We start from the raw sequence: 16,727 nt of genomic DNA, 5'->3' as shown, positions 1-16,727 counted from the left end.
CTAGAGTTCTAACTCTCCTATAATAACATTTGACAATAACACCAAAAAACAATTCTAAAGAGTCAAACATAGAATATCTCTAGTAGGTGAAATTCAACTCTCCTTCCATTGTTGAAAATGTAAAGGAGACAAAATTAAAGACTTGATTCAATAGGAAGAAAGTTGTATGTAAGAACACTCAACAAGGCTTTGAAGAGATTTACAGGGAAAAAGATAAGAACTCAACATGAAAATTAACCCATAAGTGATTCGGTTTAACAAATCATTTGGACAACAAAGAGAGAAAACTTGATCATAGATAGCGATTGGCTAAATCTGGAAAGAGGAATTCAACATGAAAATTAACCCAAATGCTTTGATGAGCACACTATCGTCACTTGCTTCACAACAACATTATATCTCTAGAAACTTTGTCTGTATGCATACAGAGAAAATGGCAAGTATTAACATTCGTAAGCTTCAAGACACAATTTTATACTTGTCAAAGGAAATTGAAGATCACGGGAGGCTGTTTATTTTCAGAGAATAATCTCAAACATTAAAATCATTCATTACACATACACGTTAAAATGAGTTTCATTCGGGGAAAAAGAAAACAACAAATACCTACCTATAATGTACAACAACAAAAAATGGCAGCATTTATAATTCAAGAGATCAAACCCATAAGGCTTTATAATCTTTGGTGGATGGATTGTTATGTTAACCAATACAACTTAAATCATGCCTCATTCATAATGTTGGAATAGTCAGAGATTTGAAGCAAAGAAGAGCAAGAAGGAAATCTATTACTAACCAACGTCATGTGTGCAAGATAGTAAAAATGCATTTTGAAAGCGTAGTCAAAAAGGGAGATGCAATACGCGGATTTTACGCATTTCTAGTTTCCTATAAATAGAGGGCCTCTTGCCCTCATTTAGATCATCCCAGAAAATACAATCCAAAAGAGTAAGAACACAAAGAGAATTATACACCAAGATAAATATTGTAGTCTTGAGTGTCCTGTTTAGTGAGTTGTTCCTTTTACAAGAGAGAAGTGTTAATTGTTGTTTTCTTCTTGTATTTGAGAGCAGTATACTCCCATATTATCATAGTAAGATCCTTCTACCCCGTGGTTTTTCCCCTCTATCTGTTTGAGGGGTTTCCAAGTAAAATTCTCGTGTCCAATTTATTTTCATTATTTATTATCATATCAAACTTTAGTTGTGGTGTTTCCTACCCCCAACAATGGTATAAGAGTCCTCGGTTATTCTGTTTATTTTATGCGAAGCTACTATCAGTGAATATTAAATTTTCGTAAATAGTAAAATTTGATGAAAAATACTATTCACGTAAATGGTAAATTTTGATGACAGTACAGTTTGTCACGATTGTTCGCAAAAATATTCAGAAACAATCTAAAAGGTTGTGAAGCAAATAACAATGTCGAGTACAACAAAGTTAGACATTGAGAAATTCAATGGGACTAATTTCTCATTATGGAAAATGAAAATAAGAGCAATATTGAGAAAGGACAATTGCTTAGCTGCAATTAAAGGCAGGTCCACAGACTTTACTGATGATAGCAAGTGAAACGACATAGACTTTTCTATGTTGTATATGGGTTCCTTTTTGCTCGATTTATAGGAACAAGTAGTGTCTGTTGGTGAAATATATATGAATAGGATTCTTTTTTGCTGAATATTCTTCAATTTTTGACTAATAGGGTTCTCTAAAGAATGTGTTTCATCAGGTATGTGCTCAAATCCCTTTCTCGATTTATGTATTTTAAGATTTCACATGTAATTTCTATAACCCACTTGAAATTTTGTAGGAATGGGATTCTCTAAAGTCGAAGGGAAAGGAAGAGAGTTCCTAGTTTGAAAATCAGTGTGAGCGTAAGAAGTTCGAAATTCTAAAGGATTGAACCTGTTCGCCTATTTGAAGTTTTGAAAATCAGTTTGAGGTAAGTTAAAAGCTGAAAGTTCTAAAGATGTTTCTGTATTTTGTATTCTCGATCTTGCGAGGTAAACTAGAAGCCGAAAGTTCTAAGGCATTTTTGCATTTTTTATTCTCGATCTTGAAAGTCATCTCTGGCTTATCTCTTTCTCTTGGTAAGATGAAAGTTGTATTTTGAATTATAGCTGAAAGTTTTTAACATGTATTATACTTTAATGGCTAGGTATGGTGTGTTTGATAATAATCTTCTTAGGATCCTTGTTTTTCTTCATTTGAGCATTATCTCCTCTGTGTGGGTGTTTCTATGTTTGTTTGATGGAAATTCTTCATTTGGATTGCACATTGGAAAATCTATCTTGAAATCGGGAGTCTCTTCGTTGTTTAAATCTTTATCTCTTCTTATATTTGTGGCTTTGACTAGTTAAAGAATTGACACCTTTGTTGGAGAAAGAAGTATTCACAATTTGTTTACAGAGAATTATTTTTTATACTTTGTGCAGTTCTGTCTAGTTAGCTGATCAATCGTTTCTCTTTATTTGAAGTTTCATTTTCTGGAGATGTGTAGAGTCTTTATGACTCGCTGTTATATCCGCAGAATGTATGGAGAATTAGACATCTAGTATTTGTCCTTATCTTTAGTGAGATACAAAAAGATATGATTATACTTAAAAATTGTAGGAATAACAATAACTGTATAATTATATAATTTGGAGGAGAGATATGAGATTGACATTATTATGCAGTAGATAGTTGATAAATTGAGAATTTGATGTTATTAGAATGTGAAAATGAGAAGATTATAAATTATAGATTGGTCTATTATGTGAAAAAAGTTTTTTCCTAGTAAACAATCCATCTGCGTTTTTTTATTAAAACAACTACGTAAACTGTGAGTACATCAGAAAAGTGCTACTAATATGAACAAATTCACTAACTGTTGCTTAGAAAAGGCCATGAGATCATCAGAGATGAACTTTTTATTACCACAGCTGAATGATTACTTGTACTTTGCTAGATAATCATTGCAAACACAGTAAAGTTGTGCTAGTCACATATTGAAAACATTTCTCCATTTCTATGGTGAATCAGACCCCCATAAATTAACATATTGAAAATTGGCTCCACCTGGTTGCGCAGCCCACAACAACTCATCCTACACTTTGCACACTTTACAAGCTAACTTACATATGTAACTAATTAACCAACATATAAAATGAATATAATTAAGAAAGTTGATTTCTCATATGGTCACTTAAGTAATAGTTATTATCTCATCAATTCACCCATCTTGATTCCAAGCCCATATATGACTTTGTCTCAAGCAATAACAGTCATATGTGCTCTACGCTCCCTTTTTATTATTAGCATTTGATTGTGACAATTTCCAACTCTAGTTACAATAATTCTAAGACTGCATAAATAAGGGAGACTATCCCCTTACATTAACGAGAATAGAAAGAGACTACCTATTCATATTCAAGTAAGCTATAACCTAACCAACACATAGCTAAGTTCAAAAAGAATAAGCATACATCTTAGGTGGAACATAAGTCGACTAACTAGTTAAGGTCGTTCGACTAATGTCCCAAACTATTAAGAAGTAAACAGAGAAGATAAACATGTGCAAAAAGCTCACAATGTATGTTATATCCCGTATTTTATACGGTTGGATATTTCAAGGTAGCCATGGTAAGGTTAAGGGAATGACCATCTTCCAAAATTTATTTTAATATATAAGTTGGTTATGAGCATTATTAGTGTGAAAATATTGAGAAAGGCTAAGGGAAAAAAGGAAAATTTCACAAAGTATTCAAGAATGTTCTTGAAGGAACCAAAGTGTACATGGCAAGACAATTAAGTCATCTTTATTTTGAAAGAAAATTCTAGAAAAATGGAGAAGGGGGTCATAAGAATCCGAAAGGAATTGGAGGCCAAGTAGAGAGTCGTAGGACTTGCCTTACTTGCATAAGTTATTACCTTGGATATGTCACATACGTAAGCTACCAACTTGGAAATCTCACATACTTAAGCTACTTGAATACGTACCAAGCTTACGTAGCAAGGGTTACATAGATTCGTAAAAGAAGAAGAGATTATGATCCCACGAGGGGAAAAAGAGAGTGACACATGGCAGCATGGGAGAGTGCCATATGGCAGTAGCTGTAACAAGAGGGATGGGCCCCATATACCATATGGCATCCCGTGATTGGAGGAAGGGAGGTGTTGGACCAATGAGGGCTTGACATGTGGTTGACACATGTCCCCCCTAAAAGTAGCCTATATATATGTGTCCCTTGACTCATCAAGTCCATACTACTCTAGAAATTTCAAGACAAAGAGAGAAAATTCAAGAGCAAGAAGAAGAAAGAAACCCTAGGAAACTAGAGAAACTAGTGGCGGCCAAGAGGAAAAAAATTGAGTTTTTCGATTTCATTCTGTGAATTAATTATCTAGGGTATACCATGATGTTATTAAGGTATTATTAATGAAACGTTATGGGTATCAGCACCAAAACGTCAACAAACAGTCCAAAAGTTCTAGCCGCGCTAGGAGAGCTTCTGAGGCAAGTTTCGACGAGTTTGACAAGTTTTGGGAAAGGTAAGAGTTTTCCTTTAAATTTGAAGTTTATGATGTTGTTATGAGGTGTATTACATGTCCTAAATATGGCTGGAAGTAGATAAATTGTATAAGGATGCTTGACATTAGAAATAAACTAAATTAAAGTCGCAGTAGCTAAATCGAAGTCGTGTAGTGTGTTGTCGTTGTGGCGCTGCGGGTGTAGCTGGTTGGGTTGTGTGTTGCAGGGATGTAAGGTAATTTAAAAATGGTTTGGGTACCTCTGGTTTCAGCCACACGACCCTATGTTTGGTATGGTTAAAGATTTTGCGAAATAAAGATTGAAAACTCTATTTTGGTACCATAGTTTAGAGCTAGTTGTTTGGAGCTTGTGTTGTGTAATGTTAGAGTGATTTACCTGTAGGTATTCTGCTGGTTGTTGTCATTGGTATATTTGTTGATATTGTGGCCGAGTTAAAATCTCGGGGATGGTGTATTTATAGGAGAGATGCTGCCGAAATTGTGGCAGGTTATAAATGAATTTGTTGAAGGATTAAGACAAGTATATGGTGATGAATCTAATGACTATGTAAACTCTCTTGAATGTAGACAAACAAGTTGGACGCATAAGCGTAGCTAGTAAGGCGCGGCACAGGTATGTAAGGTTTACCCTTCTTTCTCTTGGCATGTTTTGACATCAGTATATAAAGCTACTCTTTCTTTTTGGCATAATTTTTATGAAACTAGTATATGATATTTTATACAATTTCAAGGAAGTCCTATTTGTAGAGCCACTAGGATGGCAAATTTTCTTGAGTTTCCAAAGGATATTTTCTCGTGCTTAGATACGTGTATATGATTCCAAAAGTTTTATTTTGATATAATCCATGGTAATTTTTGAAAGATACTTGACATGACTTTTGTCTTGATTTTTGAATCATAGCTCATTCCGATTATTCTACAAGTCTTGAAAATTGGTCCTATGTGCATATGTATACGATTTGGTGCCTTACGAGATTGTGACCTTATTCTACGTTCGCTTAATATTATCCTTCGTTGATAGTCTCATCTTATAGTAATTGTTCCTTCAAGGCGAGACAAAGCGACCATGGTTAGTCTATAATACAATCGGAGGTTACCGACCTTTCGTCCCTCCGATAGATACATGACTTTCGTTGGTATATCCTGCATGCTGTCTATATGTATATGTATATGGATATAGGGGATATGGGGAAAGTTCATATGTGGCACTATAGATGCATTGCCACCTGGTCAGTTGGCGTAATTTTCATTCCGGACGCGGGATAATGTGGGCGATATGACATGTTCTATTTTCTATGTATATGAAAAAGAAATGTTTTTTAAAGGAAAAGACAAGCATACATGACATCTGGCCTAAAAGGCACTCATATGTACAGGTTACTTCTCTACCTCATGATATGTTCTATATTTCTATCTTGTTATTATTCATATTTATATTCCTTACTATGTTACTATTCATGCCTTACATACTCAGTACAAAGATCGTACTGACCCCCTTTTCTTTGGGGGTTGTGTTTCATGTCGCGCAGGTACACCTAGATGAGTAAAGGCTATTATAGAAGATGTTCCAGCGGGGTTAGCAACTCCACTTGTTCTGGAGTGCTGTCGAGTCAAAGTTTATGCGCTATGATGTTTCATTCGGAGTTAGAGACTTTGCAGACAGAGTTGTGGGTATAGAGTGTCAACTTGGTAAGCGGCGTCACCAGCCGATATGTTATTATGTCTTATGTCACGAGTTTTATGGGATGATAGATTTTAGAAAAAAAAAGATTTGGAAAGCTTAGTTATGTTTTTCATTTCTTATTGATGTAAAAGTCTAAAGAGATTAAGTATGTACTATGAAGCAGCGGGTTCGCTTAGCTCCAAGCATGGGGTCGGGTGACCATCATAACCTATTAAGATTGGGGTGTGACAATGTATCTTTGCTTGTGTGTGACCAAGCATATGAAGAACTATATAGGTTAGAGACGACTTCTTCTCAAGAGAGTCATTTTCACCTTGTCTACTTCAATATGTAATCTTTCTTCTTTGTTGTGGCTGTGTTTGGGAAAAACATCAGCTGTAAAGTTGTTTTGTCTATGTATATGAACACCCTTGAAGACATGGAAATGAGAACACCATTGAGGACTTAACTGCAGCTGCAGTTTCTGCCCCATGTTTCTACAGGTTCTGAAGGTGAAGATGAGAATGACTGTTGTAAGGTGTTGCAGGTTGTTGGATGGTGAAGGTTCTAAGGATGGTTGTATTGTAGATGTGTAGGTGGTTGTGTAGTTGAGGTATTTGTTGTTGGATGTTGCAGCTTTGCAGTAAACTTAGATGTTGATATAGTAATCCACTCCATTGCACCATGCTAAATCAACCTGCAGGTTCTAGATATATGTTGCAATTCCATAACAAAGTCATCAAGTGCTGCAGCACTTTAATGTACCTGCATAATGGAAGCAAACAAGAGAGGAATTCCAAGTGCTGGATCAAGTATTGCAGGTCTGCAATGTACCTGCACAGCAGAAACAAAGAAAAAACACCTACTCTAGTCCTTATCTCTAATGATAAGTTGTTTAGTCTAGGAAATCTATAATCGAGAGAGACTCTCCCCTTTACAAAGGTCCTAACTATTAAATCTTCAAAGTAGATATAGCTATGAAATAGAGACATCCAAATTGAAGAAGAAGAAGTTAGAACACTAAAGTTGTAAGAAGATTTCAAGGAGGTTGTTTGATCCTCTTTAGTTTCTTCTTCTAAAACTTGCCATCCCTAGCTTGTCCAACTTGATGTAGCCCTCAGTTTCTTGTGGTAGTTGCTGAAAATTATACAAATGTTGTGCATGTTCAAGCATATGACTGCATTTGGACAATGTATCTGCAGGGAAGTTTGCCTCTTGGAATACATGTTTACAATGGAAGAAGTCCAAAAGCTGGACCAAAGAAAGTCCAAAGTCACTTTCAATATGTACGTTATGTTTTGGTGAAATAATTACATATTATTGTAGGGTCAGCTTCAACAACTTGTTATTGAACAACAATCTGAAGAGATCGAGCATCCTATGACTAGGGATGAGATTTTATCATCGGTTCTCGGTTAGAGATCAGGATATGTTCGGGGAAAAGGATATGGAAAAAAGCCTCCTAAAAAGACTCAAATACATCAGGCAGACATAGAGGCAAGTGTATCTTCGGCGATGGAAAGTATTCGTCAAGAAATGCAAGTTGATATGGATCGAAAGTTACAAGAAGGACATGAACAAATGATTGTTGATTTAAAAAAGAATATGGAAGAAGATTTGCAAAAAAAAATTAGAAGAGGAGCGTGAACACATCAAAGGCGAAGTAGACAAGATATTCCAAGAACAAATGGTTGCTATTATGACTAGAATGCAACATGTACTTTCTCTTGCTTCTTTGGAATATAATAAATTATTACCTTAGTGTAGAAAATAGTTACATTGAAATTTGGACTAGTTATTAGATAAATACAACAACTAAAATGTTTTTTGGAAAGCTTTCCATGGCTTTAGAGATGTCGAATCCAACAAAGATATGGCCTATGGCCAACAAGAACTACGTTTTTATCAACAGTAAGTGAATCCATGAATTTCATTAGCGGATCTTTTATGGACTTGAGCTTAACTGTTTAGTGTCCTGTATTCTTTTGATTTCTACCCCTCGATGGTGCCCTTCCTCCATTGTAAGAGGATACCCCTCTTGGTGAAAGATTTACCCTTTTTGTTATATCTCTAGAGGCATCTGCAAGTTCATCTACTAACTGGAAACTCGTGAAGGCTTCTGATAAGCTATCAACAACCTCATCACTGTCATACTTGACTCTTTAATCTTCCCTGCAATGACTTAAAAGTCCAAAGTATTGAAACGGATAGTAGATACATACATAAATTATCCAAAAATGAGTTGCTTTACAATAATTTTTAGTACTATAATTAAATATTTCTATTATACTCCTCGAGTTTGTAATCCACCTTCATCTTTATTTAGTACTTAATTATGACGAATCTTTATCTAGAGGAAACTTTTGGGAAAGCTTCTCTTAGTTTAGGTGGAAGATTGTTGGAAGTTTTTTGTGTTTGCTCAATTTTCTTGGTGTTGGTTTTGCTGGATTCCTCTTTATTAATATCTATGGCTATTGTACTAATCTATGTCCCCAATTGAGTTTACTCGACCACATCATCGTCAAACTTGGTATAGGAATTGTCTCGTCCCCTGAAAACAACTTTGAAGTGGCAATTTCATTCGAGTCATTTGATTGGATTATGCAAATAAGAAATTGATTGTGTGTTTTCTATTTTGGGGGACAAGGTTCTTAGGCAATGGAGCCCAACAAAGAAGTAGTTTGAAGGCGTGCAATGGAAGTCTTTGCTTTTCGATCATATGTATATGCATACACAAAAAATTTTCTTGTTATCATATGAATATAGATACAATGATAACTGAAGTACTAGCTAATATGTAGTTGAATTTCTAGTACTGGAAGTATTTCTAATATTTGACTCGGAAATGCTTTTGTTCTAATTTTGTGAAATACTATTAGATATTTTTAATATCTATATACTAATTTTAGAGAATTTGATTTTAAAACACTAAATATTGTTCTTTAGTAACGAGATGAATATTACATTTTGCAATGACATAAAAGTTGCCACTGATATTTAGTGGATTTTGCGGCGGAAGAAGTCGTTAATTAATTAAGTGTAGCAGCACCACATAGAAGAAGTCGCTACTATTGATTATGTAGCAGCGACATAAAAGTTGATGCTAATAATTTATACTTTTTTTCAGCGATAGGAGACGCTACTAATATCAATATTTATTAGCGACATTAAAGTTTCCACAGTTAGTTTATAAGTTTTTGTGGATACTTTGTCGCCACTAAAGTAACAATATGTAACACCCCAGATTTGTTTTTCGCCAAGATTCGAACCGTTCTTCTTGTGTGTGTAGGATCGAACTTGATGACTTGTAATTTTATATATGAGTTACGATCAATTCCTAAATATTTGAAGTGTATTAGATGTGTTTTAGGATCATAAGAGATCTCTTACACCAAGCCGAGTCCAAAGAATTCCAATCGACTAAGTTTTAGGATGAGTTTGTATAAGGGTCAACTTCAAGTGACCATATCTCTTAGAATATAATTCATTGGGTGGCCCATGACCTATAAAATTAAAGGTCTTTGAATTTTATTTCCAACGCCACCAAGATTGTAATTTTTGGAGTATGGAGTCAAAAGTTATGACCATTTTACTACAAACTAGTACTGCAGAAAAATTCAGGCCTGGAGCTGCAGTGGCGCCCGGCGCCACTATAGCACCCGAAACTAGCCTCAGTAGTTTGGTCCTTGGTGCGATGCGCCACTATTAGGCCTGAAGGGTTTTGGACCCATTTTTCAGATTTTTCTTGAGAAAGGGCATTCCGGACTTTTCCCCACCCATCCCAAATATAACCCTAGCCATTTTGGGACAAACAAATCAGTTCTTCATCACACCAAGGAGGGTTTTCTCCTCATTTAGGCATGGAAGACTTGGAGAGAAGAAATTACAGAAGAAGAAGAGGAGTTAGATTTCAAGCCATTCCTTCAAGTCTTGGTTTCCAGTGAGATGATCTCCATTCCAGGTATGTAAGGCTAACCTAAAATATGGATTGAGTTCTTCCATATGCCCCATAGATGTGTTGGATGAAAATGGTGAAAGGCTTGAACCTTCTATGAGGATTTTCTTAAAATTTTCCTAAACTCTAGAATATTTTTATATACTAGTTATTGATTGATGATTTTCATGACTTAAATTCTTGAATAATTATCTTTCATATTTATTTCACAAACCGTAGTTGCATATTGACTACAATGAAATTTTGTATATAAATTCATATGTATTGATGGTGTTCTCGAGTTGAGTTTTGTTGGGAGTATGGATTCATGTTTTCATTCACATGAAACCAAGGTGAGATTTCATTTTTTGTCATAATTGTCTTGAGATTGAGATTGATGGTTTTTGTGTATATGTATTGATTGGAATGAAAAGAATGAATTGAGATAGTTATGAATGTGAATGGCATAAAAAGGAATGAAACCTTGGTAGAGCTAGAATGTCCTTTTGTCTCTATAAATTAAACATAGAATTAAATAAGGATTTTTGGAGTAAGATGTTTAACGATGATATGAATGATGATGTTTGATGATAATGTGAATGAAGATGTTTGAGGTGGAATGGATTGGAGTCTAATGTGATTATATGATATGTGATTTGCATGATTTGATTTGATTGGACTCATATGAGTATAAATGATTGTTTGAGAAGGAGTTTAAATAAATGATTTGTGAACATTTTTGCATCAACTATTTATACATTATTTTAAGTTTAAAAAATGATTATTTTCATCTTTGATTTAAAAAGAGTTTAAGCATGAGTTGGGTTTGAAAAGTTTCTAAATTATCATTTTTGAACATGAGTATTTTGAGTATAAACGAGTTGAGCATTTTTACATAAAAATGTCTATTTTGAGTTTGAGTTGAGGAGTTGAAATTAAGTTTTAAATGCATCTAATATTTTCTGCATTCATTGAGTTGAGATGGTATCAAATTCAAAAAAAATAAGAGTTTGATGATTGAGATGAGTTGATTGTGAATGAGAGTCCAATGAGACTAAATGAGTTGATTTGAAACTAAGTCCTAAGAGACTAAATAAGTATTTTGAGTATTTTACTCACTTGATAGATATGAGCATATTGAGTCTTGGGAGGAGTATTGAGCACCGAATTGGGTAAGAGTATAGTCCATACTCGAATCTTATGAACTACGTAGCCAACGTAGGAAGGGATTGGACCGTTAAAGTCAGTTATTTCCCATTTCATTATCCTGAAATGATAGGACTTGATTGATTGATGAATTCAAGATTGGTTGATTCGTTTATACCCTGAAAAATTATGAATGGATGTGGCAACAACTTCGGCTTATTATACTATCACTGGCTCATAGGTGATGGTTGCCGGTTAGAGAAACTCCCAAATTGAGTGGATTGTGCATGATATGACTAGTTTGATTGTGATTGTAGATGATTGAGTCGAATGGTAAAACATTGTTAAATTCTAATTTGCATATCTATTGAGTTGAGTCCTTTGACTTGATTGTTGAGTTGATTGTATATGATTGAATTGGATTAGACGATATGTGATTGGATTGGATTAGACTATATGTGATTGGATTGGATTAGATGATATGTGATTGGATTGGATTAGATGATATGTGATTGGATTGGATTAGATGATATGTGATTGGATTGGATTAGATGATATGTGATTGGATTGGATTAGATGAATATGTGATTGGATTGGATTAGATGATATGTGATTGATTGGATTAGATGATATGTGATTGGATTGGATCGTATGGTATATGATTGGATTGGATCGGATTGTATATGATTAGATTGAATCGAATTGTATATGATTGGATTGGATCAGATTGTATATGATTTAATTGAGCTATATTGTACATGATTTGATTTGATTGGCTGGTATATGATTGGTCTCTATCTAAACTGTATTCTTACTTTAGACTTATGACACCTTGATTGAGTATCTCTTATGTTTATGACTTGAGATATTTGAACCGGCATTGTTCTATTTTGACACATGTTTCATTCTGCCATATTACATACTCGTACATTCCATGTATTGACGTCCATTTGGACCTGCATCATTTCATGATGTAGAGACAGGTTTAAGAGATCGTCAATAGGCGCACCATTGAGCATCTATTCACACTTAGCTTATTGGTGAGTCATTCCCTACATTCGGAGGACACCACTTATGTTATTCTTGCGTTGAGTTTAGTCTTTCATTTTGATTTGAGGTAGCCATGAACATGTCATTGGCACCAATTAGATAGTAGTGATAGAGGCTTCATAGACTAGATAGTGATGGGTCGATTGAGTATTTTAATTCCTTGAATTATTCTTGTCAAATTATTTAATGACATATATTGGAGATTGATTTATTGTCCCATGGCCTTTCTTTCTTGAGTTAGGTTGTTGATTGGGATTGTCCACCTAATTATTTTTTTATTTTAAGCCTTCCGCTGATTGATTGAATGAATGGGTGTGTGATTGGATCAAGTGATTCGCTCGGGGACCAGCAATGGTCTTCGAGTGCCGGCCACATCTAGGATATCCTCCCGGGGCATGACACAATATTTAGTGGCGACATAAAAGCTGCCACAGTTAGCTTATAAGTTTTTGTGGCAACTATGTCGCCACTAAAGGTCTTAGTTTAGAAGAGACTTTCCAAATATTTATGTTGTAAATTATTATTTTTTGTGGCATATTTGTTAATATATTGTGACGAATTATGTCGCAACACATGACTTTTTATTGTGGCGACATTATTTAATCATCACAAATAACCTTTAGTTATGGAACTACTACGAACGGAGGAATTGTCGTTGCTATATACCTTTAGCGGCGACTGTGAAGCATTTTGTACCTACATCTGGCGCCACAATACAGCATATTTCTTGAAGTACATATTTGTGAGCAACTTTTGTAATGATAAAAGTATATATAAGTCATTTGTATAACAGTTGAGATATAAATTGGCCACTTTTAAAATGGAGTATATTAGCTTTAAATGACAAAGTTAAGATATTTGAGAAGCTTTTCCCATTATTCAATAATAAAGAAGGGAAGTGGCCAAATAATTTTAGATCCTTGTCAAATTTTGTCTTCATTGAAAGTGACAAAATAATGTTGTGCGCCAACAACGATAGAGAACACGTGAGATTGCAGCAAATATGGACTTCTTTTCAACAATCATCTATACTAGAAAACAAATAAAATTATAGGTTCTTGATACCTCAATCAAATACTTAATTTGTAGAATTATTGAATATAATTTTACTAGACATAAAATATAATCACATAGAGAGACGAATTATACCAAAGCCAAAGTCTAAATTGCACGTACCCGTCATAAAAGATAGTTTCAAATGTTTTGATGGAGACAATTTTGATCTTCACACTAGAAGAAAAGAGTATTGCATATAGAGAGAGAGGGGGAGGATACATAAATATATATAATTTGAATATCATGCCACCATCATGCAATATATGATAAGATATATTTATTAGAGGTAAAATCGAAAATGAAAGTACAATGGTTGGCTTGCTAAAGAAATTCAAAAGCAAAGTCCTTTATTTAAGGTTTGATTCCATAACATCACTCTGGACAAGGTAGATAAGGAGTTGCGATCAAATATAGGTCACTCTTTCTAGAACTAGCTGCTCCAGCAGACTCAGTCAAGTCCAAATCACTTGGATTGATTCCACTTGGAAGTTTCCAATCAAAGTGATACAACAATTGAGCTAGTGGCAAAAAAACATTAGCTAAACCAAATGACATCCCAGGGCACATCCTCCTTCCACTACCAAACGGAAGAAATTCAAAATTATCACCAACAAAATCTGCTGAAATCTGCTCAAATCTCTCAGGTTTGAAACTTTCTACATCATCCCAATATTTTGGATCTCTTCCGATAGCCCATACATTAACCATAACTTTTGTTTTCAAAGGAATAGTATAGCCATTTAGGTCTACTTCTTCCCTACATTCCCTTGGGGCCAAAAGGGGCAGTGTAGGATGGAGTCTGAAAGTTTCTTTGATGACTAATTTTAGGTATTTTAATTCTTCGACATCATTTTCATCAAAAGTTTCTTTTTCTCTGAAGGCGTTTCTTACCTCAGCTTGAGCTTTAAAGAGTACTCTTGGATTCCTCATCATTTCCACCATGGCCCAATCAATTGTTGTTGATGAAGTCTCTGTTCCTCCAGCAAACATATCCTTCATTTATGAGCAAGTTAATTACTTATATTTAGTGGTACTGGAGCTAAGTGTTGGTTATAACTTCTTTACTTATTTTCATGTCCTTCCTAATTTTTTCGTATGAAAATATTATTGATTTTTTTCTCATCAATTCAATTAAAATATCTATAGATATAGCCACTGAATATTTTTAAGTGGGAAAGTGTTTGTTCTATATTGAAAATAGTAATTTTTTAATTTGACATAAAAGTACGACTACTAGTTATATGTAATTGATCACTCTAGGTAATTTAAAAAAAGGTACAATTATGCAATTTGTAAATGTAGAAATTAAGACTGTTTTCAATAGATGTTTGGCTCTAATGCAAACTAATGAAACTGAAAACTTACAAGGATAACAGCTTTGATGTTGTCATTGGTGATTGGAAATTGAAGGCCTCCCTCTTTCATTACTCTTAGCAATGCGGCAAGTAAACCTTCACCTCCTAATTCATCATTGTTCTTGTGCTCGTTGATGATATTTTCAAGAATGACATCTACCTCATGGTGGACATTCATAATTTTACCCTTCCTTCCAATTAACACATGAAGAAATTTTAGTGATGGAAATATATCAGCTACATCAAATCCTTCCAAAAGGTATGACACTTTTTTAACGAGTAGTATAAGTTCTTCTTGCTCTTTGAATACTTTCCCAAATGCTGATCTACATATCATAGAGCTCGTGAATTGATAAATCCTTTTTGTTACATTAACTGGCTCACCAGTAGATGATCGAAAAAAATCAATCATATGACAAACTTCATCTTGTCTAATAGAGCAGAATGACTTAACATTTTTGTTGCTAAGCAATTCTATTAGACATATTTTACGCATTTGTCTCCAGTAATCTCCATAGGGGGAAAAGATAATATCAGTCCTTTTATATAAGATAATCTCGGCAGCTAGAAGTGTGGGCCTAGTTGCAAAAGCGAGGTCATGAGTTTTTAATACTTGTTTGGCCATGTCAGGAGAAGTAACAACAACTAGAGAAACTTCACCTAATTGAAGGTGCATAATTGAACCATATTTTTTGGCTAAGTCTCTAAGGACATGATGTGGAAGTCCACCTAACAAATGAAACATGCTTCCAAGTAAAGGTAATTTCCATGGACCTGGAGGCAATCTTTTGGTTTTGCTATTGGAATTCTTCCATTTAATTAACAAAAAGAGGGAAAACACAAAAAGGAAAAGGGAAAAGAGGTTGAAGAACTGCATATTTTTGGAGGGTTATTTGTCTTGATAGGTTCTGTTAACTGTTGTTGCATATGCTATTTATAAGCATTTTTCAGTAACTTATGTAGTGTTATTTTCTCAACATCACTCTCACTATTTTGAGGCAGTGACTTTTCTTATGTCTATTAACGTTTCTTCCACTACTTAAATGTAGTAGAACATCAATTATGACTTTTCAGTTGGATGTTTTTGATCTTCTATATTTCCAAATAACTCATTTTCTATTTCATTGATCAATTTCTGTAAAAACAAGTTTACTTCTAGGAACAATGTCTATTAAATGATCCTTTTTTTTTAGAATTTTTACATTTATGTTAATAATTGTCTTATTTTCTTTAGAGCAGTAAAAATAAGCCTCATTTCGTTCCTTTTGGAAATCCAACAAACACGCGCACATCCATTCTTAATTTCAACTAATTTGTTTTCCTTTCAACACATGTGTTAGACAATTTCATATTGGAACATGTCACAGACTAGATTTACATCCAATCCATCTACAAAGTTTATACATGAAAATTTATAAGCTTTCATAAAGGTATATCATCAATCTCGCCTTTCAATAAATCAAAACAATAAACAATATACACAATTAATAATAATTATATCAAGATTAATAGTATAAGTACATTGAATGGACTAAAAAATTTATTTTATTAAGTCAGTATAAAATATTTTATCTCTATTTAATCCGTTCAGTACACATACAAAACGTACTAGCACAAGAATTGAGAATTACTACACCACTCCCATAATCAAGATAAATTATATTTAATCTTATGTTACAATCATATTGATGCCTTATGCAATTTCCATCGTCTTAGATTGTAAACATAATATTTATACTGATAAGAACCGATGATTTGATCTTTCGTGTATACGCTAAACTCTATACACTAAATCATCTATTATATTAGTAAAGGGCACATAGACGAATATATAATCTATTTAAATCTTTATTAAAATTGAATATAACCAATAGCACAGTCAATTGAGGCTGCTAGATATTTGATTGTTGCACCTACTGAATTCAAACTTGTCTGTTTTACTTTTCAAAGGATGATTTTTCGAAATATAACAATTCAATTTGATACA

General features: G+C 34.0%; 2 protein-coding genes across 2 annotated transcripts in view; both read right to left on the bottom strand.

Annotated features, from left to right (window-relative positions):
* Positions 1-8,219, bottom strand: part of LOC129884386 (uncharacterized) — a 47,077-nt gene extending 38,858 nt beyond the window's left edge. The window contains exons 1-4 of the mRNA XM_055958694.1: positions 8,196-8,219; positions 7,286-7,450; positions 6,965-7,033; positions 6,629-6,696 (exon numbers count right to left, since the gene is read on the bottom strand). Of these exons, the coding sequence (XP_055814669.1) occupies positions 6,629-6,696; positions 6,965-7,033; positions 7,286-7,450; positions 8,196-8,219 (326 nt within the window). The remainder of the gene's footprint in view (positions 1-6,628; positions 6,697-6,964; positions 7,034-7,285; positions 7,451-8,195) is intronic.
* A 5,428-nt stretch (positions 8,220-13,647) lies between these two features.
* LOC129887679 (premnaspirodiene oxygenase-like) lies at positions 13,648-15,671 on the bottom strand. Its single transcript, XM_055962860.1, has 2 exons — positions 14,751-15,671; positions 13,648-14,378 (listed from the first exon to the last, which is right to left on the bottom strand). Exons 1-2 carry the CDS (start codon positions 15,615-15,617, stop codon positions 13,758-13,760), a joined length of 1,488 nt encoding a protein of 495 aa, XP_055818835.1. The 5' UTR covers positions 15,618-15,671; the 3' UTR covers positions 13,648-13,757.
* Positions 15,672-16,727: the final 1,056 nt, after the last annotated feature.

The sequence above is a fragment of the Solanum dulcamara genome, chromosome 4 (genome assembly GCF_947179165.1).
Source record: "Solanum dulcamara chromosome 4, daSolDulc1.2, whole genome shotgun sequence".
Lineage (NCBI taxonomy): Eukaryota > Viridiplantae > Streptophyta > Magnoliopsida > Solanales > Solanaceae > Solanum > Solanum dulcamara.
The sequence above is the reverse complement of the archived record's forward strand: the minus strand, read 5'-3'. Positions and strand labels throughout refer to the sequence as shown.

Excerpts from the sequence above, each read along its gene's own strand:
- LOC129887679 (XM_055962860.1), bottom strand. The coding sequence starts at position 15,617 with ATGCAGTTCTTCAACCTCTTTTCCCTTTTCCTTTTTGTGTTTTCCCTC. Across the intron at positions 14,379-14,750 it reads ACATCAAAGCTGTTATCCTT|GATATGTTTGCTGGAGGAAC; the intron begins GTAAGTTTTCAG and ends TCATAAATGAAG.